Source organism: Echiichthys vipera (genome assembly GCF_963691815.1).
Source record: "Echiichthys vipera genome assembly, chromosome: 12".
NCBI classification, from domain to species: domain Eukaryota; kingdom Metazoa; phylum Chordata; class Actinopteri; order Perciformes; family Trachinidae; genus Echiichthys; species Echiichthys vipera.
In genome coordinates this window covers 11512592-11538291 of record NC_139837.1, presented here as the reverse complement: position 1 = coordinate 11538291, position 25700 = coordinate 11512592, and the positions used below count along the sequence as shown (strand labels likewise).

The window sequence follows — 25700 nt, the reverse complement described above, 5'->3', positions numbered from 1 at the left end:
GCCATCCACCCCTCACAGCCCTTGACCCCGGCCCGAAGCCTGTAAACTGACTGTCCTTGACTCCCCCATAATGGGGGATTTCAAGGCAGGTTGAGAAGGGGTTATGGGTGATGAATTGGGTTTTTAGTGAGCTCATTAGGAAGCCAAACAGAGTTTAGACTGGCGGAGCGGGGCAGCAGTGCAGTAATCAGTTCTGCTCGCTTTGTTCCCTGCCTCCAGGACATTTGTGTGAAAAAAAGAGAGAGAGCAAAGAGAAAGAAAAAAAAACTTCATGGCATTTGGCTGATGAGAGGGCTTCTGAGCAGAGGCTACAATCTGATGGTTGACTTGTTGATTTATAAACCTTTTAATCCATTTACTCTACCAAACCCCCAGCTCTGTGTAGAACCCTCCCGCTAAACTTTGCTTTGATGCCACTGTCCATCAGGTGTGGCAGAGATGTCTGCTATAAATCAAAGCAGTCCTGTATCAGGAAAAATACAGGGAGTTTGTTTGGTTTTTAATTGTAATTGAGGGTAGAGAATCACTGCTGAAGCTGCTTTCATACATTGCTTCAAACAGTGTAAGCTTTTTCTCTGTTAAACCTGGCAACCAGCACACAACTGCTCTTTCTGGTGGTTTAAGTAGAAGATTGTGATATGCAATACTTCCTAGTGGGTGTTGTAAAGCCATTTCTTTACTAACGGATGGATCCATATGATGCATTTGTGTACGTCTCTTTGTTTTCTTTTGCCTCTCGTCTCTTTATTCTCCACTTTCGCTACATTATCATTCCAAAGTAGAGCAACGTAGTCATTTTTACAAAGCAAAAAGTGTGGAAGCAGCGTGTTTTACTAATGATCATGCTTGTTTCGATTCAACATAGCTCCGCTTGCTTTTGGGAAATACCTATTCTTTAATATTTAATGCAGCATCAAACCTTAGGATTTATATGGGCACCAGGCTGTTTTTCTATCATAATGTGTGCAATTTTAACCACTTCAAGAATAGCTCCATTGTACCGTATTGAGTAAGGGACAACAGATGATCAAAGTCTGGGTGCACAGAAACAAGGTGGACAGGTGCATTGGCAGGTTTGTACATTTGTTTATTAAGAAACGAGGGATGAACAGTGATTACCTGTGAGACCAATTAGCCCAATTCGACTTGGAATTTAAGGGAAGAGCAGTGGTAGTGTTGGAGTGTAGGGTGGAGTTGTCAGGGAGGCAGAGAGTGTGAAATGTCTGGTGGAGACCCAAAGCCCTTCATTAGCCACTGATCCCTGTCTGCTGAGTGAGGAGCAGTCATGGGCATCACAGCTCCCTTTTAGTTCCCCCAAAAAGAGCGGGGTGAGGAGGTGGAGGGTAGCTCCCCCATCCCCTGCAATTTAGCCCTTTGCCATTCATGCAAATTGGGTCCTGACATCTGCAACTGCCTGCCTCCTTTCTTTTATACATCTTTATTTCATCTCTTTTCTTTGGGTCTTTTTTCTGCCCCAAATAAAGCCCCCTTTTGATGGAAGAGTCTTGTCTCAGTGGACATACTTCCTTTTATTTATACTCAACATCTCTGTAAAGGTAGCACTTTTCTGTGCACATACACAACCACAAAATTGAGAAAATGTTTTTGCAGGCAGAAGGTTAATCGGACCAATAATGAGTTCAGTATAAAGCCTTGGATAGTTTGTACACTTTGTGCACCCAGTGTTAACTTTTAGGGGTTTGGAAGATGATATTCTTATGAAAGAGAGTTCTAGGCAGTGACTCTGAAGAATAGGCAGTGACCAGGCAGATCTCTCCACACCCCAAACCCCCTCCCTTGCCCTTCTGGACAAACTACTCTTCTTTGGCTCCAGGGGAGAGGCTGAAAGGGGAGGGTGGCTTTGCTCCAGCCCTTATTTTGGATTAAAAGGTAAAATAGCCTAACTGGCTGTTAAAAACAAGTTTTACCTCCAACCCTCCACCCCTCCCCTGTCTTTCTCTCTGCTCCCTCCACTTCAACCTCACCCTCTATGGTAGGGATGTGCACAGTGGGGTCAACGCTGTGCCTGTGAGTGGAGAGAGGCCTTGTATCGGTGGAGAGGCGATAGTTATCTCCAGCATTCCAGGGATGACAGAGAGATATCTGCCTGATGGCAGGGTTAGGGGGCTTAGAGAAGGGGCGGAGAAGGGAGGGAGGTACAGGAGTTGTTGAGCAGCTACCCCACCACCTCCCTTCTTCTTTCCCTCCCTGCCTTTCTTACTGCCTGACTGCCTCGCTTCCCCACACGTTGAAAAAAAACATCTAATTAGAAGCTCTTATTCCACTTCATTTAAGGGAACACTTAATGATGTGTTTTTGGGGGGAGACAACTGCACATTACTTCTCATGCAAAAGGAACCACTCAGTCGTTGCACTCAGGATGCAGATACAGCTGTGTTTGAGATGGAGGTTTGTCCTAATTTCTCTCGGGTGTCATGGCTATTGGAGGAGAGAGGGAAATGTGGTAGTCCTCTCTCCTTCACCTTTAGCCAGTGTCCTGGCGGTAAGAGGGGGCGGTTCAAGAGGAGGCGGGTAGTGACATCTGAGTTTGGCAGGGAGTCTTGCTGAAGGAGAGAGTTTGTTGTAATTGCTCTGACAGGTTTTAGGGCTGTTAATGACTCTGGCCTGAGCGCTACCAATTTGTCAGCATGCTTGCTGTTTACTAAGCTGTTGTTTTATGGTCCAGTGCAAGGGGCTGCTGCTTGTTTAAGCACAGATCAGGAAATAATCAGCGTAAAACACTGGCTGCAGTGGTGCAGCCACACTAAAACGGTTCCGTTTAGAGCCCTCATCTACTGTATGGATCATGAGCGCGCAGTAAACCATATGGTGTGTGTGGTCACACAAGGACACACAAACACACTGATGGGTTACTTACTGTTAGAAATTGGACAATCAAGTGCATGTTTTTTCATTAAAGGGATTATGTTCTACTCGTTAGCACTCATCTGTGTTGTATATTACGTGAGTGCGCAGCGTATTGCTAGAATGCGGTTAAATCCAGAAGACCTGTAATCCCCAGTCGGCACAGAGGAACAGAGGGCCGGCCATTCCACTAGTGTGAATAGGGCCTCTACGTGTTTGTGTATGTGTGAGAGATTGTGTGTGCGTCAAGAGCATGTGGTCCCAGAGCCGGCAAAGACCCCTCCGTAAATCCAGAGTAAATAAAAGGGGTAACCAGACGGACAAAAGAGGAGCCCCCACTGCTTCTCTCATTCGCAGCCATTTGGGGGACTGAATGTGCTAAACGCCGCTTATGTTGGCTGAAAAGTTGAGGAGAAAAAGAGGGAAAAGGGAGGCTCTAAATCCCCCTCTTCTTTTCTCTTCATTCTCTGTGGCCAAGCCTGCAGGGCTAGAGGTGGTGTAATAGGAGGGTGTTGGAGGGAGGGTTGGAGGGTCACTATGGTGTGCTAAGGTAAAGGAGGCCAAAGGAACTGCTGCTGCAAACAAACCTCACAGATTCTGCTATGCGTCTACTCCTCTGTTTTCTTCTAATAAACTCTCCTCATGAGTTTCTCTCTTCTCCTCATTTGGGTGAGCTTGGATGAACATGCCTGACTAGTTTGGGCTGACAGGGGATGCAGGGGGTCTGTTGTAATTAGTCACTTTAACCACAGCCTCCATAAGCCACTGCCTCTATACTCTTGCTTCATTACCCTGAAACAAATGCTGGGGTCTCCCAGTGCAAAATTGCTGCAAAGCCTTTAGAATAATATACACACAACAGCAAAAGCTTGTCTAGAGGGTTTTCAGTAGGTGTTTTAATAATACCAATAAGTCTGGAGTGTTATTTGATAAGTTAGCATGACTGGGTTTAAAGTTTTAACAAACTATTGATAAGTCATTATTCATTCATGCGTGGGTATATCGGAATGGTAGAGCAGCAAAGGAAGGGCGTACTGATAGTACCGAAATATGTGCTACACCCGACCATTTCCATAATGCTCCCAGGGCTGACTAAACCTCAGTGGCTCCCTGAGGGGCAGGGTGCCTTCTAGACATGAAGCATGATCTCTAGAGTCATTAGGACTCACCCTTACTTTCAGCAGACACTGTAGGACACTTTGTGCTAAACCGGTTCTTTGTGCAAGAAATCCTGAGGTGACCCTGAATGTGCCGACATTAGATAAGAAGAGCTGCAGTGTGTTTACAGTCCTTTCCCAACCGTTAATGAGCTCAGCCCTGAGACCAATTTACTCACAGGGAGATATATCTGAATGCATTTTTAATAACCACCCACTGGTGATGAGAGAGGGAATGTATGTGAGCGTAATGTGCTCTTGGACTTGTGCTTGTTTGTTTGCTCGTGTTTTCATTCACTCTGTTGCCCTCATTGTGTCTGGTCATTGTCTTCCATCTTGCCTGATTACATCTTCTCTGTTTCTGTGTGTATGAAAATAGGCACAAACTTTCATTGCAAGCACTTTAGGTCAAGATATTGATAGAGCGGGTGAGGGAGAAGGAGAGAGGAGGAAAGAGTGAGGGAAGATAGACAGAGACTGGGGAGAGAGTGGGAGAGGGAGAGGGGGGCTGTCTTTTTTTCCATCTCCAAGGGCGCTGCTTTTCCAAAAGTGCCTGGGGCTACACTCCAGCACCTCGGCTCCCCGAGGCCTTTCGGCTGCCTCCTAATAGCCAACCCCCATCTGTGTCACATGGCCAGATGATGGGACGCTTCCCCCTGCTCTGCCCTGCACTTTTTTTTTCTTTCCCTATTTTTTCAGAGTGCACATCCACACAGGTTAGAATGGCAGAGTTGCCAGGGAACAGTCAGAAGCCATTAGCGTTTGGGACAATTTGCCCTGCAGCGTTCCTTCCCTCGCTCATAAGAAAGGAGTGGGGGTGGATGCAAAGCACCAGCTCTCCTTTAGATGTAATGAGGTTGTGCAAGTTGGGTCTTCTTTATTCTTTTTCTAGTCCTTCTTTTCTTCCCCCTGCTTCTTCTTGTTTTCCGTTTCTTTCTCTCCTTTCACCTTCTGTGCACACTTGGTTTTCCCTTATTCTCTATTTTAAATACACAAATTCTGCATCTTTACATAAGTTCAAAATAACTATTAATACTGAACACACAATTTGTGTTTGAATGCCGCGTATCTGATCTCTGCACACATGACAGTATCTATGTGCATGTGAGAGAAAGACAGAGGGAGAGAGGAGCTGAAAGCCTTGGAGTCTGGTTTCACCCTTGCGGGCTAGGGCAGGAGGCAGCGAGCATGCTGGGTAATGAAGTGACAGGTCAGTCTGTAAATACGCACGGGTCGCTCTGGCCCTGGCCAGGGGGGAGGCTATCGCATTGCAGTGAAAATGGAAACGTCAATAAAATTAATCTGCCAGCCTTTTGACCACTGTGTGGCTCCATTGGATGAGCCTGACTGCTCACAGCAGGAGAGGGATTTGGAAACTAGCTCGAAAATCAACACAAAACCTGGCGGCACACAAACAAACAGCCAAACTGTGTATCAACATTATTCAGTGAAGCTCAAAAGCACAGAAACAAGGGAAGGGTGGTTAAAATTCACAGCCCACTAGTTTGTTATTATTGAAGTTTGGAAGCAAACTGGGGGAGTTAGACTTGACTTCCGTCTGGGTCGCATTTCTCAGGAAGCCCCTCACAGTCAGGGTAGGGCTATGGCCAGACCAAAGTTTATTGTTTTAGGCTTTCCTGAACAAGGATTCGTACTTAGCCTGGGATTTACGGCATTTGCCACTAATGAATGCCCATTCTACAATTACAACACCCCTCGTTGGTGTCCCCATTCCCATATGTCCTTCAGAGGGGCTGTTGCTTCTTTAACTTCACACAGGGAGCGCTAAGTCGGCACTTCTCTGTTTTCCTATTTCGTGTGGCTCTGCGCTAATGATGTGGAAGGAAAACACTGTGCACAGAAAGAAAAGAAAGACAGAGCGAGGAGAAAAAAGAGAGGGAAAAACAAGAGGGAGGAAAAAGAAAAACTAGACAAAGTATTCAGAAGTTAGGGCCCCTGCTGTCCTTGTATTCTCCATTTATTTTGCATTTGATTACGGCACCAGTCGGATCCCTTTTCTTTCCCCTTTTTAATGTTATTAGTTCAAATATTTATGCGAGATTAAGGCTTGTATAGGTGCTTGTGATTGATGCCTACCCAAAAACAGTAGGACATGCAAGTCTGAATTTTGAGAACGTCAGGGTCCTTCTCTGCCTTAGTGGAGGAGTTTTTCAGATACATAATTTAGATGCCCTCAAGGAAGGCTTTCAAGGCATTTGTGCCCCGGGGCAAGAAAAAATAACTATGACTGTTAAAAGTAAATCATTTTTGCTAATGCACAATTAATGCAGAGGAAGAGGAACAAGAAAAAGGCAAAGGACAAAGATGGAAACTTCAATTTAAAGGAGAAATCGTGCCTGGGTTATGTGCATGTTTTCCTCTTGAAATCAAACGCTGACGGACATTAATGCAGGCGAAGCCGCCGCTGGCCTGTCATGCTAATCTTGTGGCGGAATGGGGAGGGGTTGCTGCGAGAGAAGGGAGTGGGAGAGGAGAACTAAGAGAGTCAGTGCTTGGGGTGGGGGGAGGCAGATGAGTCCATTATGTGCATCCAAGTGCAACAATGAACCACCCCAAATCACATCCCTACTTTAATACTCATGCGACTCAACTGGATGCCGTGAATTATCAACCCCTTTGAGTTTTGTTTGTATGTGAGCGTGTGTCTGCACACGCAACGTGAATTCATGAATGTACTGTATATGTCTGCATAACTCTGTCCTGTCCCCTTAAGCTCTCCTCAAAAAATGTAAAAAAAATGCTCTACATTATGTCAAGCATGTAAATTTAATTGAATTAATGACATGAGTCCGAGCCACTACTGTACTTGAAGGCTCCTTGTCCTTTTTTTGTCATCTCGCTCCATTTTTTCCCTGCCCTCCTCCTACTGTAGAACGAGAACGAGGAACCTAGTGTTTCAGCGTCCAACCATAACATTAGAGTGATTAACCCCTTTTCCCCTCTTCTGTGCTCTGGGGTATAGAACAACTCTGCTAGGCCTCTGTGTAAACCCCTCGCTCGCTGTACAGGCCTTCCTCTAAGGCCAGCTAAATCCCCCTACCTCCATATCTTCACTCCACAACACTGACTTTTGCCCGGGTGATTCTCTAGGCCTCACCGCAGTGCTTTTGAATTACTTTGTATCTGTGGTATTTGTCCATTTATCTATTTTTCATAAGCCTTAAACTCAGCTTTGACTGTCTGTACTTCTGTTTCAGCTCTTGAGAGTTTTTAGATCAGGATTTTTTTTTCATCGTTTTCTGAGTCAGTGGTGTTTTGTGGGATGTTATTTAACTCTGGGCTTGGCTTCCGTCCAGGAGATGGCTTAGACAACAGCGTTGCATCGCCTGGCACAGGGGATGACGATGATCCGGACAAGGATAAGAAGAGGCAGAAAAAGCGAGGCATTTTCCCCAAGGTGGCCACTAACATCATGAGGGCGTGGCTGTTCCAGCATCTCACGGTAAGCACAGCAATTTCTTTTTGGGAGATACACATGTATGAAAACAACCTAGGTAGAAACACACACACACACACACACACACACACACACACACACACACACACACACACACACACACACACACACACACACACACACACACACCTGTCTCAAAGTCGTTGAGTGATGGCAGTGCTGTGATGGTGACCTGTCAGCCACCTGTCAGAGGGACACAGGTCAATCTAATCAGTTTGGACTGTTTACTCTGCTCAGCACACTATGAGTAAAAAGGAGATGGCCTAACAATCCATGACATTTACTCCAATATGAGATGTACTGTTTGTTTGGCCTGGAGAAGAATGTTTTTCTGGGACAGATTAGGGGAAGGAGTGGTAATCACTGAGAACTATTGTGAGTGTAAAGGTGTGAGTGTAAAGATTTAGGTTGTATACAGGGCTGTACACAACTTACATTTTGTCAGTCACATCACATTTGACTGCTCAGTATAAATTCACCAGTTTGAGATGGTGCATGCAAGTCTATTTCACCTCCATAGCTGAGAGGAAAGCTGAGTTTGTTTGCCAAACAGTTCAATCAGACAGCTCTAACACTGGCTCATTCAATTCACTTAACACAGTGCTGCTACATGGCTTGGATTATATATTCAAATGCCACAGTAATTCAAACGTACTTGGTCAAATTAGGAAATACTCTTAGCTCAGTTGTTTTCTATATACCTGTATGTCAGTCTCCTTTTTGTCAGTTTGTGTCATGTATAAGGGGACTGACCACATGTCCCCCCTCACCCTCGCTAATGTCAGGACATTATCAGAACATCAGGCTGTATTGATTTTGCAACACAGGTCAGATTTCAGGAGGAGGTGGCCACAGACACATAAGCTGCTCTCTGAGCACGTGGCTCCGTGTCCCAGAGATGGAAGGGACAATGTTGGGGGAAGGGAGAGAGAAAGTTTAGAGCTTCAGCCTTATGGATCATCCACACATTATCAAAGTCTGGCTCCCAGTCCAGATGCCATCAGACTTTTTGTGAAGCCTGGACTGAGTTCTGTGTTTTTTTGATTTTCTGTTTGCTGTGTTTTTCCATGTGTTCCTGTGTACTCTTTCCCTCCTTTGCTCATCTACACACCTGCTCTGAATCGGCCCTGGTAGTCCTACTCTGCTCCCCAGAGTTTTTCTCAGCCAATTAGCTCCTTTCTTGTTTTCCAGCTTAATCACCTCACTCCTCTCACCTCAGCTTCTCTGTCCAACTCTCCACTTGCATGTCATCCCCTCATCAGATTAGGTTATATTTAAGTCCTCTGGTTTTCACTTGGATCTTTGGTTTTGTTCCTTTATGATCACCTTGCCTTTCATGTACTGACCTTGAATGAAATTTTTTCCCCCAAGTTCCTGTTGCCTGCAGACTCAGGCATATAAAGCCAGCTGCTCCAGTCTTCATAACAAATTTAAAGGGGACCTAAGCCAATTTTCAAAATTCACACATGTTATTCCTATGGTCTAAATGATCCAGAAAATATCAGTGAACATGTACAACTCAAATTTGTGATGTCATAAATAGTATAAAGTGTGGAGTTATCCCACTCAATTGTCTATGACAATAGAATACAGCTTATTTGAAAACATACTGTTGTTTCCCTACCATTCATTATCTATGGAGCAGCTCCAGACTTACCTGTATATACCCTATGAGATAAGTTTGAGACTTACTTATCTGGTTTCTGGCTTTGAGAGAAGGTAACTTATGTTCACAAACATGGAGTAAACTTCTCTAGGCCATGGAAACAGCATATTAGAATTCTTAATTTAGGTGGTGTTCCCCTTTAAGAGGGTCAGGATGCCCCTGTGCACCCGTTACCCACCCCCTGCCCAAAGCCCCTGCCTGTACCCCGATTACCCAACCAAAAGCCCAAATAATGTGTGGCCAGCAAATACGGCCTAATTGAAAGGGCTGTAAATCCATTACATATTGGTCAGGGATAATCAGGAGTGCTTTAATCACTTTTATCTATTCAGGAGCAGTGAAGCTGCAACAGCAAAGCCCTGAGCCTCGCAGGCCTTAGCGGCTCCACCACGCCAGTCTGCATGCTTATTATTCTCATCATTATCAAAATGACTTCACAGCTGTTCACAGCTCCATCGCTTCATGACTGGAGACCTCTCACCAAACCGTACAAACCAGGCTTCATTCAGAGGCTGAGGGCGGGGGGTGGGATCAACTTTTACTTAATTATTTGAGAGAAGTTCTTTTTTTTTGCTTTAAGTCATTTTCCTCCCCTGAGCTTGTAGTAGAATGCCTTGTTTGTGTATGTACAATGAAACAATGTTTTATTGAAGTGGAATTTAGTATACTCATGTTTTTACCGTAGGTGTGCGTACATATATGCATGCACAGAATACATGAGAACACCTTTATGTAAGTTGAGAATAAAAATATCCCCATGATTTGGGATCTTTTCTAGTGAAAGCCTCACACAGCTTTAGTGCAAAAGATGCAGAGAGAAAGACAGAATGACGCATGCAGAGCTTTTGGAAGAATCGCCAACCATTTTCTTTATAATTGTTTTAAAATTGAATTGAATGAGTGGAAAGCGATGGAGGGAGGGGGCCCAATGTTGGGCACAGGCGCATTTTTCAGAGAGCTGGTTAATTCAGACAGAGCAGAGCTTTCAGGCCCTCTTTTTCTCTGTCCGTCTCTCCTTTATCACATCCCCTGCTTGTAGATGTTCTCTCCAATCTTTATTTGTTTCTTTTGTGTAAAGCCCTGGCCAGTCTTGTACAAATAATAATCCCTCCCTTTTAACCTGCCTTCATTTCTCTACTGAGGAAGAGGACTAATTGAATTATCCCCCTTCTCACCATCCAATTCTCCCACCCATAAACTCTCTCACTCACTCTCTCTCTCTCACACACACACACACAAACACACACCCATTAGCCATTATCCTTTCTTTTAATTTGTTAAGCAAATGTATTTGCCATTGCTGGATGCGTTTGTGCAGGGGTGAATTCTTGGGGACTTTGGCCCCTGAATGGCCTATAGCGGCATTCTGCCATTCATGCATTCATTAACTGAGGGGTGAGTAGTGAAAGGAGCGGCCTTGTATTTTCCTCAAACTACGGGGCCAGCATGGAGCTCCTCTTCTATGAGCCACAGGGGTCTCTCTACATATGTTCTCAACATCCAGCTATTGTCACATCTTCTGAAAAGCTCAAAAGGACAGGACCCCCCTTCACACACAGAAAAACAACACAGGCCAATAGTAACAACTGTTGGCTTTTGGATTCAGTATAACAAAATTGCCCTCTCCCCTCCCTCCCACCCTCCCTTGCTTCGCTCTAACCTCACACTCTCTTGGGAGAAATCACAAGATGGTTTTCGTCACAACAGTCACATATAGAGAGCAACCATCAACCATACCATGCCAACATTCCAGCTCAGGGTGAAAATACAGTTTTTGGCACCATAGAGATCTCGCAGAATATGTAACAATTCCACAATTACTCTGCGGAGAAGCTGTGATAACCCTGACCTCTTTTATGTTGAGTCCATATGCACATGCACGTGAGCTGGCAACCTTAAATGCCCCATATGTAATTGGCAAATGGCAGGACAGATCAGCTGGTGTTAGCTGGCAGAAGAGGGTCAGACTGTCTCTCCTTCTATCCTCCCACTCTTTCTCTCCCTCTCTCTCTAATACCACCCCTCCCTTCCCAGGAGTTTCTGGATGTCTTCCAGCCACATTAGGGGAAGGAAAATCCCAGACTGTTGGTATAAGCTTTTCAATACTACAGGGAGATTATGTTATCAGAAAGGTAAACTTCACTGTTAGGGGTAAAATGTTCTACTGCACTTCAAAAGCATGGATTACGAAAGGAGGAGAAGAGCATATAGTACATAGATAGAGAGTCTCAGGCACAGGAACAGAGAGGCAGCGATGGGAGTTTTTTCTTATTGTTGCAAAAGGTGAAGCCCTTTTTTTTGGGCCAAAGCAAACTCTAAAATTTACAATTAGCCCCTTGGCGCCCCTGGCCTTCCTTCCATCTCACCCCCTGCTAGCCCTTACTCACCCCTGTAAAGACAAGGGTCGGCCTTGCAATGAAAACAGGAAGCACTCAGATACAAAGATACCACTCTAGGCTCTGGCCTTGTCTTTTGACTAGTGTAAACCCTCAAACACCTATGAAAATAAATAGGGGGACCTCAGGAGCAAACCAGGCCATTTGAGGGTTGGCACACGTGTGTATGTGTAAACTAGAAAGGAGGGAGGGAGAGAGGGAGGGAAGGATTGAGCGAGAGGGGGAGAGTGGTCAGTCAGATGAGTAAAGAGGTAGCCCTCTCAAGCATCAAGCGTCTCAGGTTTTGTGCCGGGCCACCCTTTGGCCTGGGTGTTTGGGGAAATTCTGTTAAGCTGCTAAGCCAGGTGTATTGGTCCCCTGGGCTCCTTGAAAGGGAAGTGATATATCCCTTAGTCATTTGGGAAAGTCCTTTGAGTTTAAGCAGTACAACTGTGTGTTCAGGTGAGAAATGCTTTTGTGATTAGATGGTATTTAGATATAGTCATTAGTATAATACACAACTGTCTTTATGAGTACTGAAACCGTTCTTTTGACTGGAGCAGAGCTCAAAAGAAGCCTTGTTAATACAGCCGTTAACCAGAGTGAGGACACATCGCACTTTCTGAGGACATGAGTGTATTGTGCTGCAAACATCATTAGACACTAGTGACAGTAGCAACCCCCCACCCCCACCGCTCCCAATCCCAGCCCAACATAGCATTAGTCTCCATGACAACAGGGTGTCATCGTCAGGTCGAGCCCTCCTAGCCGCTCTCTCAACCGCCCTTTATAGATGCACATAAAAGAGCCAGCTAGGGTCATTCACAAGACATGGGCGCAGGCAAGGCCAAACCCTGGCAACGGATGTTTGTCCCATATGATAAACAAGTGTACAAGTCCATCCCTCGAAAAGATAGGGCATGTTGTTTGAGTAGACTATACAGTCAGCTCTGTAGGATCCCCAGTTTTGTTTAAGCTCCTCTAGTCCTTCTAATCCTTGTGTGTTGTTCCATTACAAGTAGCATTTAACTGGTGGAGACACACATCTGCAAACACTTTGAAATACCAGCCCTTTCTCCTTTTACACTGAACTGCTGAAAGCTGTTTATTCCATAGTTGCCGGTGCCCACTCTCTTTCCTGTATACATGGATCAATACATTTTTTTTTTTTTAAATCTTTGTTAGTTAGTACATTTACATCTTGTGTGGTTGCATTTTCAATTAGTTAGAAAGATTAACTTTTTAAATCTATCAATATTACAAAGAAGCAACTAGGTGTCAGTCATGTACATTGAAAATCTGTTTGCTTTCCCCCTCCTCAACTCGTTGTGTGAGTTTGGATGAAGAGAGGGTGGAGACAAAGCGGGAGTGGGGGGGGGGGGGTTTAGGGGTAAGAGCAAGGGTGAGGAGGGGGTAAAGAGGGGACTCCTAAGGGTCACAGAGGTGGAAGCCTGGAGGAGGCCCACACACTAATCTGTCATGTGCTCGTTTGCCTCGGAGCCCAAAAGTCAGCTCTCCAGTCACCCGTGGCAACCCAGGCGACAGTTTGGTTCACTGCCGCTGCCCAAATGTGTGACTATCAGTGGGAGACGTACAAAAAAAGAGCCATCACATTACTTTTGTGACAACAGTCATTGCTTTGTGCACGTGTGTTTACAAAACAGGTGTTAGTGACAATATGGCAGTGTAATTTGGTGATGTTTAGCACCGATGTCATTGAAAGTCATTGATAATGACTCCTAAGGAGATCTTTGGGGGTTGGGTCGGTGCCTAGCTATTCTCTAGCCACTGTGTTCTAATGTTGGCTGCTCAGCGACCCTGGAAAACAGGGACACAAGCCACCTCAGCCCTGCCTGCCATCTGTCATTTCCCAGCCGAGCCATCGCAGAGGTGCTACCACAGCATGGACGGACCTCACAGGGAAAGACACTCAGAAACAAGACACTCCGACACTGCAGAAAAAAAAAAGAAACTGTTCATTTCACACAAGAATCCTTTCATATCAAAACTCATTGACAAATTACTGCTACATGTCAATAAGATGATTGTTTTTTTTTTAAGGAGAGCAGAAAACAGAATGAACGTTTAGAAGGGGGATCCAGTGACTTTCAATTTTCACAGGCTGTATAATTATATGACATGCCACATCAACTTTGCAGAGCGGCTTTGCAATACTTTCCCAATGTAAGCTCTGTGGTTGATGAAAGTCTTGTTTACAGTGTGCTTCGGCATAGTAGGTAACCGTTCCAGAGGTTAAGTGTTGCATTAGAATGTAATAAGCCCTAATTCGTTTCATGCTCCGACATCAGACCTTTACACTTTGCCCCCTAATCCAGATCTGTCATAGTTACACTTCAAAGCCAACTAACCCCACATGGAATCCACTGACATATAAAGCATGGCACATTAACCTTGGATACACTATATTGTGTGTGTGTGTGTGTGTGTGTGTGTGTGTGTGTGTGTGTGTGTGTGTGTGTGTGTGTGTGTGTGTGTGTGTGTGTGTGCGCTTGTAAAAAGAGCAGACATGTTTGTTGTTTCATTCCCATAGGCTTGTTTATCCACAAGATGAGCATCATGTTATTGTGCATGTGGAAATGCAGGGACACCTGCATAACCCCAACACTTCTCCTCCCTCTACCGCATGTTTCCTCCCTTTTCCCTCCCACCCTGTTTATTTCCATTCCTGCTGTTTGTATCTTAATGCAGGTTGTTTAATGAAGTAGCAGAAATGAGTGCTTTCGCTAAGGGACTGTTTATGACACATTCCCACTGCATGGAGGTGATTAAGCTGTGTGAATCTCCACAGTGTTTGGCAAAGAAAAAAAAAAAGGTAACCCACAACACATCCTCCAGAAAGACAACAGCACGAGGAAAACAAAAGAGGAGAGTGCATGTGCATTTCTTTAAAATATGTTTTACGACAGTGGTTTCCTCATGACAGGACAGCACCTGACCCCTGCAGAGGTGAATGCACATGCCCCGACTGCAGCAGAATACAAACAGGGCTAAGTCCTAATAGAGGGCGGTCGGATGTATCAACTCACAGCTCTAAACAGTGAGACTTCTCCAAGAACGCACATGCACAAAGCTGAGGTAGACCTATGTTCCGCCGAGAATTCCCAGCCCGGCAACATTTCCCTGCCTTCAGCACAGCAGCGCAATCCACTGCTGCTGTAGTCATAACACTGATCCGTCGGCTACAATCTGGCTGAGCTGACTCCATGGGAAATAGGGCTGAATGACGTCACGTGTAATAAGGGACTTCGCAAGGTAGTCTGTGATAGCGTACATGCCCCCGGTGGAAAAGCAAGGTTATTAAGATGGTGGTTGCTGATTCTGTGCCGTTTTCCCTTTTCTGCACTTTCGGGGTTATCTTACTCATAACAAAATGTATAAGAGGATTTTGGTTTCACATCTTAGAGCTAGTTTCCTTAAATTACCCCTTACCCTTCCAGGGGTACCGCCCTGCAGGCTAGCCTCATTCCCCCATGGTTGATTGCGGGGTTGTGGCAAGAGCTGCTAGAACGGTGGCTGCTGCATGCAGGGACCATTGAGGCCAATGAGATTCTGCTGCAGGCCTCCAAGCTGCCCCAGCATTGCTTTGATATTCATCTCACACCAAGGGAAGAATAATGCAAAAGGAAAAAGGAGCAGGCACAAGCGTGGAAATGGCAAACAGGGCTAAAGAAGGGAGGGAGGCAAGGAAAGAGAAAAGACTGAGGGATGGAGGCACTGAGTAGAAATCAAAAACAGACCCTGTGTTTCACTGTTTGGTTTGTCATGAGACCCTGGCTACACCAAATCCCACTCCTGCCATTTTGTGTGATTTTTTTCCCCTCCCTTCCTACTCCCCTCGAATGCACGCTTTTGTTTTGCCCTGCGCTCAATCCAGGGGCAGGCAGTGGGATTCCTGCACAGTGGGGTCCTTATAACTGGGAGCCATGTCTCTTGTTCTCACCCCCCCTTCCTTCCTCACCTTTTCATTTTTCCCCCCATTGATATCCTCTCTCTTTCCCTCTCTGAACATATGGACTGGTTTTCAAGAGAGAGCCAGGTCCACATCAAAGACCACGGCTGATCGGGTCAATTTGTTGCTTCTTTCCCCCAACTCTTCCCCCTCCGCTAGCCTCAGTGGACCCTCCCTGCACCACAGCCATTACCCAGAATGCTTCGTTGCTCAACCAGTTCTGCCTCGCATATTGAGCTGTGGTCGTGAGTGTCTGTTCTCCACATAGAGCCGATCTCGTTCACTTTGAATTTCTCTGCAGCCACATCTTCCTGAGATCATGTAAGGCTATACAAATGAGCTTGTGTGATAGATAGCTACCCCTGTGTCAGAAATAGCTGTACCACATGCTAATAAGAAAAAACAGATGGATGGAGGAAGAAGGGAATCAAAGAAAGAAAATCAAATAAAAAAATATATATATATATAAATCCAAATCAAAGCAGAGCAGGCCTTGGCTCCAGATGTGAATCTATCTGAATATTGATCATGGGGAAAGCTAGTCAGTCACTGCACCCAGGGGTGCAGCGACTGATACACAAAGCGCCTCTCTAAAGCCTATAAACCAGCTTGTACAATTATTTAGATAAAGAGGGTGACAACAGTAGTGTATGCCTCCCAACCCAGAACCTCCTCCTTGGCTCTCATCCTCCTACCACTACTCCTCGTGCTCCTCCTTTTCCTCTTTCTCATCCAGCCTGAAGATGGAGAAATGAAAAAGGGGGGCACATGTGTAATTAGCCACAGATTTCTGAATCCTCCTTAATGTTCATTACTGAAACCGGGGGCAATTACAAGTTCAAAGGGGTTTAGGGCACCAGCAGCCCACATAATCAGTCACAAATTAAGCACAGCTCATTTGTCACAGCACAGCACGCACACTTGTATGTGCACACAAAAACACACATGCATGCATACTGTCAGAGTTGAGTCACAGACAGGCTGACAGGCGTCAATTTCCATGCAGGCACAAATCTCAGCTACCCCAAGGCACCGAGTTAGGTCGCCCAATCCTCTTATGCTCTGATTCTTTGTTTGTGTTAGACAACAGTAAACACCGCTGACACCTTCACCTTAGATTGCTCGACATTATACTGTATCCTACTTGCATTCATCCTCTTATAGGCGTCCTGTTTGCTCTTAAAATCCCTGCCACCACCTGTTACAACCTTTTCTTAACCTCTATCTTCCTCAGTGTCCGCCTCCTCCAACATGGCCCTGTCTCTGCAAACACGTGACAGTGTGTGTTTCATGTCTGTCCCCGGAGGTGTATCTCGGTTACCTCTAGGGCCGGGTCACAATGGCTAATCCTGTCTTCAGGTGGCTGTTTAGCACACTGAGAGGAGAGCTTGCAGAACCGGAGGTGAGCTCCTGTTACAGGACTCCCTGACCAGGGGTCACCTCCGACACTGTCAGAATACACACGCAGACACACAGGCAGACACACACAGACACACACACACACACGCACAAACACACACACACACACACACACACACACACGAGCACACATGTCCTGGCAAATGACAAGAATGCTTGTATATGCACGCACACACACATGTATACAATCTGGTACACACGTACCAAAGTTTTCCCTAACAAACACTGTCACTCACACACATTGAGTCTGCTTATCTATCCCAGGTGGCTCAGCCTTTGTGTCTATCCTCCCTTGTTCTTCTTTATCTGCCTACTGTACTACTGCTCTTCTAGTCTTACTCCGTCTTCTCTCATTCCCAGATCAGTCAGCCTCTTGTTCACATTAGGATTCCCTGATATGATCTCCATGAAGACTTGCTCTAGTGGCCATGCGTTGCCTGTCCTGCCCCTGCACCCTTATTGTTTAAGCTGCTCTCACAGGGGGACACAGTCAGGTCTCCAGTGAATTGAATGGAGCCCTATCATGTGTGGCTTTGCGTAGTGGGAGAGGGAGAACTCATTTTTCACTGAGGGAACGACATCCATCTCAGCAGCCAAACGCTGGCTGTTTCATTAAGTAGCCCATCCAGGCAGATAGATGTGTTCACCACACAGCCATGTTTGCCTATGCAAGAGCGTGTATTAACCCACAATCCTTTGGGGGAGATTAATAGGCTACCAGTCCCTTTCCATTGATTATCTCCATGCCATTTTCCCTTCCATTCCTTGACTAGATATTAAAAACTAATGAAGCCTATTGAAAAAGGGAACCGCAAGGCTCTTCACGGATCATTTTAGGTTATTTGGACTCAAACAGAGAGGGATCTCTTTAAGGCACAGTTTCGTCGAAGTCGAAAGAGTCGAATTAAGAAAATAAATGTAGAGAGCAGCATTGAAGAATGAGGAAGAAAAAAGAGAACAGAGAGTGGAGAGTGTGACTGTAAAAAGATGTGTGTTTAAGAAAAGACAACTCTACTCTGACACATGGAGCGGAGACGCGGCAGATGTTAGCAATTCTAGAGCATAGCAAAGCATTCCTAGTGTTGGAACCATGTCCTAATTGCCATAATGGAGGTGGTAAGCGCTGACAGTAATGGAGTTGTGGGGATCCATCCCCAGCAACCTGAATTAGGGGCCACTTGGCAGATCCACTTCAAGATGGCCTGTGTTTTTTTGCCAAGATACCCTTGTGTTGACTGTTCCGCAGACTTTTTTAATCTTACGTCACCGACTTTCTCACTCCTGCCATGGTGTCAGAAGTAGGGGGGCTCAGAGTTGGTGATTGGCGTAGGGTGCAGTGTGGAGGGTGTGGGGATGAGGGTGCGTGAGATAGATGGGTCAGAGAGACCTGGGCAGCTAGTGAGCAAAGAGTTAAAAGCGTCCATGTGATGGGCTCACCTCTGCACCAGGCCTGGTGAAAGGCGGCGGGGTGCTGTCGGGGAAAATGACTTCCTGAGACATTACCATCAATCACCAGACAGGTCAGGCCCCCCAATCCTGCCATCAGGATAGAGGAGAGGGGGGATGGGGGTTGGAGGATTATACTAGAGGGGACGAAAACAGAGAGGAAGACTGCGTTAAGTCTTGTTGGGGGAACAGACTATTAACAGTCTCTTTTTCTCACAGTTTGACTGTTTTATGTCTTTCTCTCTGTCTTTCTCTCTTTCTATTTTCCGGTCTTCCATAAAACGGCTACCCAGGCATTCAGGAACGGCCCCTGCTGGTCGGGAGTCCTCTCCTCAGCTCAATTGCATCATTAATTATTCCACAGGCAGTTGTCTAGAAGCAAATCTAAAGAAAGGAAGAGAAATAGAGAGGGAGCAAGAGTTAGTTGGAGGAGATGGGGGACAGCTGTCCAACACCCCAGTTGGTCTTGCTTTCACTCTCTTTCTCTCTCTCTGTCTCTCTTTCTTTCTGTAAATGAAGGATGGGAGAGGGGAGGGGCTTGGGTTACCTCAGTGAGCGGTTGTGTTACATTCCTGTGAAGGGAAGGGGTAGGGGGGGTGGTTCAACGAGTTGATGAAAAGAACACAGACGCTTGTCAACAGCCTCCGAACTGGGGAGCCATCGTGCCTTGCTTTAGGCCCAGAGGTCAATGACCCTGTGTTGCACCCAGATAGAGACCCAGGTAGAGAGAAAGAATGAGAAACACCAAAAGCTCAGACAAATCACCATATGGTACGTGTCACTGCTTTTCTGTGACAGAGGTCAGCCAAAAGCCTCAAAAATCTCTAAATCCTTCTCTTTCTTTCTTCATCCATAAAACACTGTACGTGAGCAGCAGCTGAGTGGCTGCGGATTAGAAGAGAGTAGAAGGAAGGGGAGAGGCCGATAGAAAGAAACGGAGAAAAAAGGCAAGCGCTGGCAGTCACGGCAAAATGGCCCATTAGATTTAAGGAGTAAAAGTTCATCAGCTTTATTAATGGGAAGGTATATAAATGAAGTATGAATTACCTGACTTTTATGGAGTGGCGAGAGTGAAACTGGAGTGTCTTATGATATAATGTTTTAGTGAGCTGTTCTGAGCGCTCTGATGAACAGGCTGCAGAGAGGAGGAGGAGAGGAGAGAAAGAGTGGAGAGCGAGAAAGAGACTGAAGTGTGCTGGGGTCCCCTGAGTCCAGCGGCTGGAAGGTTGCCTGATTGTTGCTAACATGCGTAGCTGATCGGGTTAGCTTGGAGACAGGGACGTCCGTAGCTTCCAGGCTTATTCTTTGCGTGTCATTAGCTAGCATAGTGAAAAATTGCTGCCACGCAAAAAAAAAAGGTCAGCCACATCTCTGATTTCGTTGCTCTTATAGACATGTGCATGGAAGCGCAAATGTGCAAGTCAAACATCCATGCAGTTGCACATGCACAAGTCTGCTTATAAACAAGCATGCATGCACACATACAGAATAAGTACACATGCAAGCACAAGGGCACACACACACCACACAGACACACACACAAACACATGCTCCCCACCATCCTGTAATAAGCGGTAAGCTGAGCTAGCTGATGGTCATCCTCCCATGGGGCTGCTGGGTGGCTGCCAACTTCCTGCCTGCTTTGTCAGTGGATAAAGCCCCTAACAAACGAGAGGGCTGTAGCTAGGCAGGCCAGCCAGGTCAAAGGTCACCTCGGCCCCCGGGCAGGATTGAGCCTAAGAGCACTACAAGGAGAGAGAGGGAGAGGATGGAAGAATGCACTTAAAGATCTGCTGCTATTAACCAGGTCTAAAAGCTATATCCCTGCCTTACCACTTGTTCACTTCTTTTCTCTTCTCTTTTTTTTTTTGGCGGCACTTCACAAAGGCATTTTAACTCCACATCACATGTCGACTCTGCTTTGAGGAACATTGAGAAAGTGAAAGATCCTGAGGGCATTTGTCAGTCCACACAGCCCCATGCAGCCAGCCGCCCCTGGGTGTTGAGAAATGACAGGAGATATCTCCTTGAGTCATGCACCCTTAGATGAAAGCGGAGCTCAGAAGACGTGCATTTCTGAGAGGCAAAAACGGTATTCAGTAAAAGAACAGACACAACAGGTAGGGACGGGGTGGTGACTGATCAGGGCTTGGCTGGCTTTGTTCCATGGAAGTGCTTGTGATCTCAGATGAATGCACCTTTGGTTACCATCAGCTATGCTCCTCTGTCTCACTGACAGGGACATGATCTGAAGTGTCTGTCTGTCACAGGCCCAGAGAGCTTCTCTCGCTGGCAGAGGATGGAGGAAAGGGAAGATAGTGGACGAGAGAAGAGAAAATCTCTCTTTCTTTCCACCCCAGCTGTCCATTCAGAGGGAGAGAAAATTTGACATGGTTGACTTGAACACATTTAGCATCATTAGCAAACAGGAAGTGTCCCCTGCAGCTGTTTTTTGGTGGGGGAGGGGGTGTTCCTGCCTTCACTGTAATGGACAAATGTTACCCAACATGTTTGCCTTTGATTTTTGACCTGAAAAAAAAATTGACATTACAAATGTCCTATGATATCTTCCAAATTGGCTTGACATTCCATAGCTGGCCCCGGGGGTTTCTTGTTTGTCCTCTGTAAGTGGTTGTGCTCTTGTTGTTGTGTCCTAAGGCTCGCTATTAGAATGTACTGGCCTTTCTCTGGAGAATGTGGAGTCTTAAAGGAACAGAGGGAGAGAATAGAAAGAAAGAGGGGGAGAGCTAAAAGAGGTCTTGGTTGTGTATTTGAATACTTATGCTCATTAAGTTAATGCACAATGAAAGGGAGAACCGTCAAGTGGAAACTCTCAGAAGCTTCTATTTGAAGCGCGAACACACCCCCTTTTCTCTCCCTCAGTCTGCCCATCTCTCCACAAATGAATTTGTTTCTATTTCAATTGAAGATCAGCCCCACTTTACTTAAACTTAAGAAGTTAAACAAAGTCCACAGAACACAATAGAGGAGGAGGACAATCTTAAAGAGACCCTGTATGTTAATATTAAGTCCTTTTCCCAACAGACGTTATCAACAGGCTGTAAGTGATTTACTGTCTTGCCCCCTGTGCAGCAGTTCTGTAAAGTGACCTGTAAGCTTGAGTATGCCTGAATAGTGTCTAACAACCTAGACTTATATGATGTAGAACATTTATCTGGAGGTAGTTGCGGTAATTTTGGAAGCAAAGAAACATTTGAAATTATAGGAACTGAATTTTTTACTCCCCTCATGTTAGAGGTGTTCTTAGGCCAAAAGTTAGTCAGTATAGAAAAGTATTGCTTATTTTCCAATGTGTACATACATCATCAAACCAGTGCCAGTGTTTATTCAGAGGCTTAGCTTGTTCACTACACTTTGGCTATAGCATGTGCTCCCAGTGACTTTATGACTGGCAACAGTGACAAGTGGTGTTGATACGAGGCTGTCCAGTGTAGGCAATGTGGGTTGGTCTTCTGCTTTGACAGGCCCACCAGGCCTCTAATGATCTGCTTATAGGCCCTAAAAGTCCCTCGCAAAGACAGGAGGCCAATCACCTCACACTCACAACATGCAACCTCATAGAGGATAAAAGAACAGGAGGTTAATTTTTAGAGAATTAAAATAAATCTACCCTATTTAATGCCAAATCTTTTTTAGAACCCTCTGTAGGAGGCTGATCGTTTGGTTTAGCTGTAGCCATTGCAACAAGATGTTTTAAAGAGTTCTCGAGAGCGAGTAGTGAGCGTGGCTGTGTGTTGACATTAGGCGAGCTGTAGAGCAGAGCAGAACAGAGCCGGGTGCCCCAGAGCAGGCAGTTACCACAACAAAGCTAACAGACTGGTCTGAAAAACCAGGCCAAATTCCTGCCCTCTAGGACCTGGCTTAAAGCTTGAGCGGAAACTTTGAAAGAGGGGGACGAGATGAGAAGAGAGGAGAAAGAGGTGGAGTGAAGAAGATACGAGACGAGGCCAGACGGGTTAGCGTGTAGCGAGAAAGGGATAGCTGCTGGGGCCTATGGAGTATGGCAGGAGAAGGAGAGATCAACAGAAATGAGAGAGAGAGAGAGAGAGGGAGAGACTGAGAGGAGATGAGGCCCCCACTGTAAGGATGGAGGGATCATATTCCTCCTCTTGAAAGCGGAGGGGCAGCCGTGTGGTGGAAAAAGAAGCCATGAACTCGATCTGACGATTAAATACGTGCATCTCTATGGCTGCAGGCCACAAATGAGACCAGGTCCACAACCGAGCACACACACAGTTTGTGTACATAACTGTTGGCAAACTCCAATAGATCTATGGGTTGAGCTCAGCAGATTCTCATTTGGGAGTATTTTGCTGATTTCTGCATGGATAATGAACACAGTTTTATTATCTTTATTGGATAAAGGTGATACCTCACTATGATTATGCATGATAGCATTTGGAAACGTTCCCCTAAAACATCTCTCTTTCGTCAGTCGATTCGATCTGCTAAGTCTGGAGGTGCATTGGGATTGTGTGGGAGTGATTGCTATTTAGCCTCATAGAGCTTTGTACAATCAGATGCCTATATCTCGCATATCCTCCAGGGCTCCTTCCTCACCCTTATCGCTCCATTCATACCTCACTCCCTCTGACTCCCCTCATCCACTTTACTGTTACTGTAGCTTGGCAGGCGAGCAGGGCAGTTATGCTGTAGAGCTTCTCTACAACCTTGCACCATCTCCAGTGAACATAAATTAATGGTGTAGAGCAAACACGCTGCTGGCTCCAGTCCAGGAGCTGGCTTCAGGAGCCTAGCCAGCGATTGTTGTGGCGGGCCATGGCAGCAGCAACAGCAGTAGTAGTACTGATACACTGCCAACCAAACAGCCAGCCAGCCGGTCAGAGAGGCAGACAGACAGACTAGGGGCCCTTTTGCTCTGTAATAGATGCTGCAGGCCTCGCCAGTCCGCCTTGTATTTGCAATCATCACTGTTTTACTGTCAGAGGGCAGTCCGCTGAGAGCCCTTATACTTATTGTGGAAGCGATGGAGTCTGGAGTGAGAAAGAGAGAGAGACAGAAGTGTAGTGGTATGTTCTGAATGCAGATCGTGTGAGGTGTAGATACGGCTGTACTTCCATTTGCTGTTATCAGAGGTTGGCATGCAGTGTGTGCGGTTTTGTAGGTTGGCATCATGTGAGTTCTGTTTATAAGTTGGCTCTATCCGTGTGTGTGTGTGTGTGTGTGTGTGTGTGTGTGTGTGTGTGTGTGTGTGTGTGTGTGTGTGTGTGTGTCTGTGTGCGCACAATAAAGGAAGGGAGAGAGAAAAGGAGAGCAGCCGGGTTGAGTCATTGAGTCATGTGGCATTCTTGACTGTTTTCAGACTGTTGTCAGGAAGCAGTGTAGTTCCTAGTAAAATAAAACAAATAGCAAAAAAAGCCTCCCACCTCCACCTGCCAGAAAGCACACAGAGAGACAGAAGGATAGAGAGAGAGCAATGGAGATAAAGATATAGTTGAGCGTAGAGATCAAAATTGAGATAGTTATCAAGATAGTGATGGAAAGAGAATACAATTATAAATTTGTAGTTTACACACACTGCAACCAGCAATCCTTTGGGCTCATCTAAGTATGAGAACAAACCAGACATTAGTTCAGAATTGATTAAATACATCCTATTGATAATTCAAATCACAAAGCACCATTACGTATAATTTTAACTCTTCATGGTTGATACAAATAATTCTTTGCCGTTTTTTACTGTAATTTAAAAAAGGAAATTGTCACATTGTCAATATGAAGCTCTACGTTTTTTAATTGTCACTCGTCAATCTATTTGATGTTTACAGACGGATGTAATTACCTGAATGCTTTGATATAAACCACAAAATCTGTCAGGAAACTGCAGCTAAAAAGCCAGATATTGCTCTGTGCATAGTAAACACTCGTGATTGATTTGAAAAACTCCTATTGGATTTATTTGTCATATCTGTTTGATCTCCCGGTAATGCCGATATGCATTCAATCTCATTGTCATTTGTCAAAGAAGCCAATTGTAGCATTATTAACAACGGCAACTTGATATTTAAAATGTGCCAATCTTACCCCGGCTCAATGCAAAATCCATATTAAAATGCCACTCTTATATTTGATTGCGTTTTATTTCTGACAGTGAATAATATTATCATCCTTCAGTCGCTTTGATTAAAAACAAATAAGATACCAATCAATGTGAGGAAGGCATATATGAAAGGAAATACTGGGATACAATATTGCTGTAAAACTAGACACAAACTAACACTGAAGCCCATCAAATGCTCCCAACATAAAAGTATTATTATGCAAACAAGGTATTATATATAGAATTATTTCTATTTAGCATCTGACACTTTAAGTCTAATACTTCAAAACAAATAAGAAAAAGACTATATATGCAGATGATCTAATACAACCCTGTCCAAGTAACCAAATAGCTGGGAGCTAAATCACACAAATTATCATCAACAAATCCCCTGCGCTGCCACGGCAAAAGGGTAAACAGCCAATGGCCTGTGATTTCCTGGGAGTCATTAGCATGGAATAGGTTTGCAAGTCACTGCGACCTTGTGACCTGGCTCTATAAGTCATGTCACACGCTGATGATGTCATTCATCAATGGGGTCCACCAGTGGCTCAGGCAAGGGGGGCTGTAGGTTCGGTGAGCAGAGAGAAAGGGGCAGAGTGGGAAAAGCAGTGAGGGTTGCATGGAACGGTCAGAATAATGAGCGGGCTGTAGGGTTTGATGACGGCAGTGAATGGGTGTCAGGAGAGTATGAATTTGATATATAGTAAGCTGGATGTTGAATGAGTAGATCAGAATCCGAGTGGAAAGGAAGGTGTGAAGTAAGACTGGTCCAGCAGTCGGGTGGTTATTGTATATGGTGAAATGCCAAGCTGGGGCTCAGGAGAGGTTAAGGACTGTACACAGCAGATGATGGAGCCACCTCAGCCTGTAATGTTCAGCAACCACAGGGGCCATTACATCGAGCACTATCAGAGAGCACAGAACACATCACACCCTGTAATTTAGCCATCACACACACATGATTCTCAATGACTGGCAGAATGTGATCCACCTGCGTATGGGTTTATGTGTTTGTGTTGATGTTTGGCTGTGCCTTTTCAGGTCCGATTATAGAAGTTGGACATGTGTGCATCAGGATAGTGCACCCTTTTGCCATTAACCTGCTTTAGCATAATTAACAGAGCTGTTTTCGATCCGGCACAGCCCTGACAACAAATTGAAGCTGCTCATTTCAGCCTCTAATTATTTATAGACTTGCTGTTTTACGTTTTGCGGTCAATCCTCTTTTAAGGATATTGG

At 45.4% G+C, this 25700-nt stretch overlaps 1 protein-coding gene across 5 annotated transcripts in view; it reads left to right on the top strand.

Moving 5' to 3' along the window:
• meis2a (Meis homeobox 2a) overlaps nucleotides 1-25700 on the top strand; it is a 79742-nt gene that overhangs the window by 25910 nt on the left and 28132 nt on the right. For 4 of the 5 annotated variants that reach the window (XM_083925010.1, XM_083925008.1, XM_083925012.1 and 1 more), the window contains exon 8: nucleotides 7340-7485. In XM_083925010.1, the coding sequence (XP_083781136.1) occupies nucleotides 7340-7485 (146 nt within the window). The remainder of the gene's footprint in view (nucleotides 1-7339; nucleotides 7486-25700) is intronic. The other variant, XM_083925009.1, reaches the window with a different exon arrangement.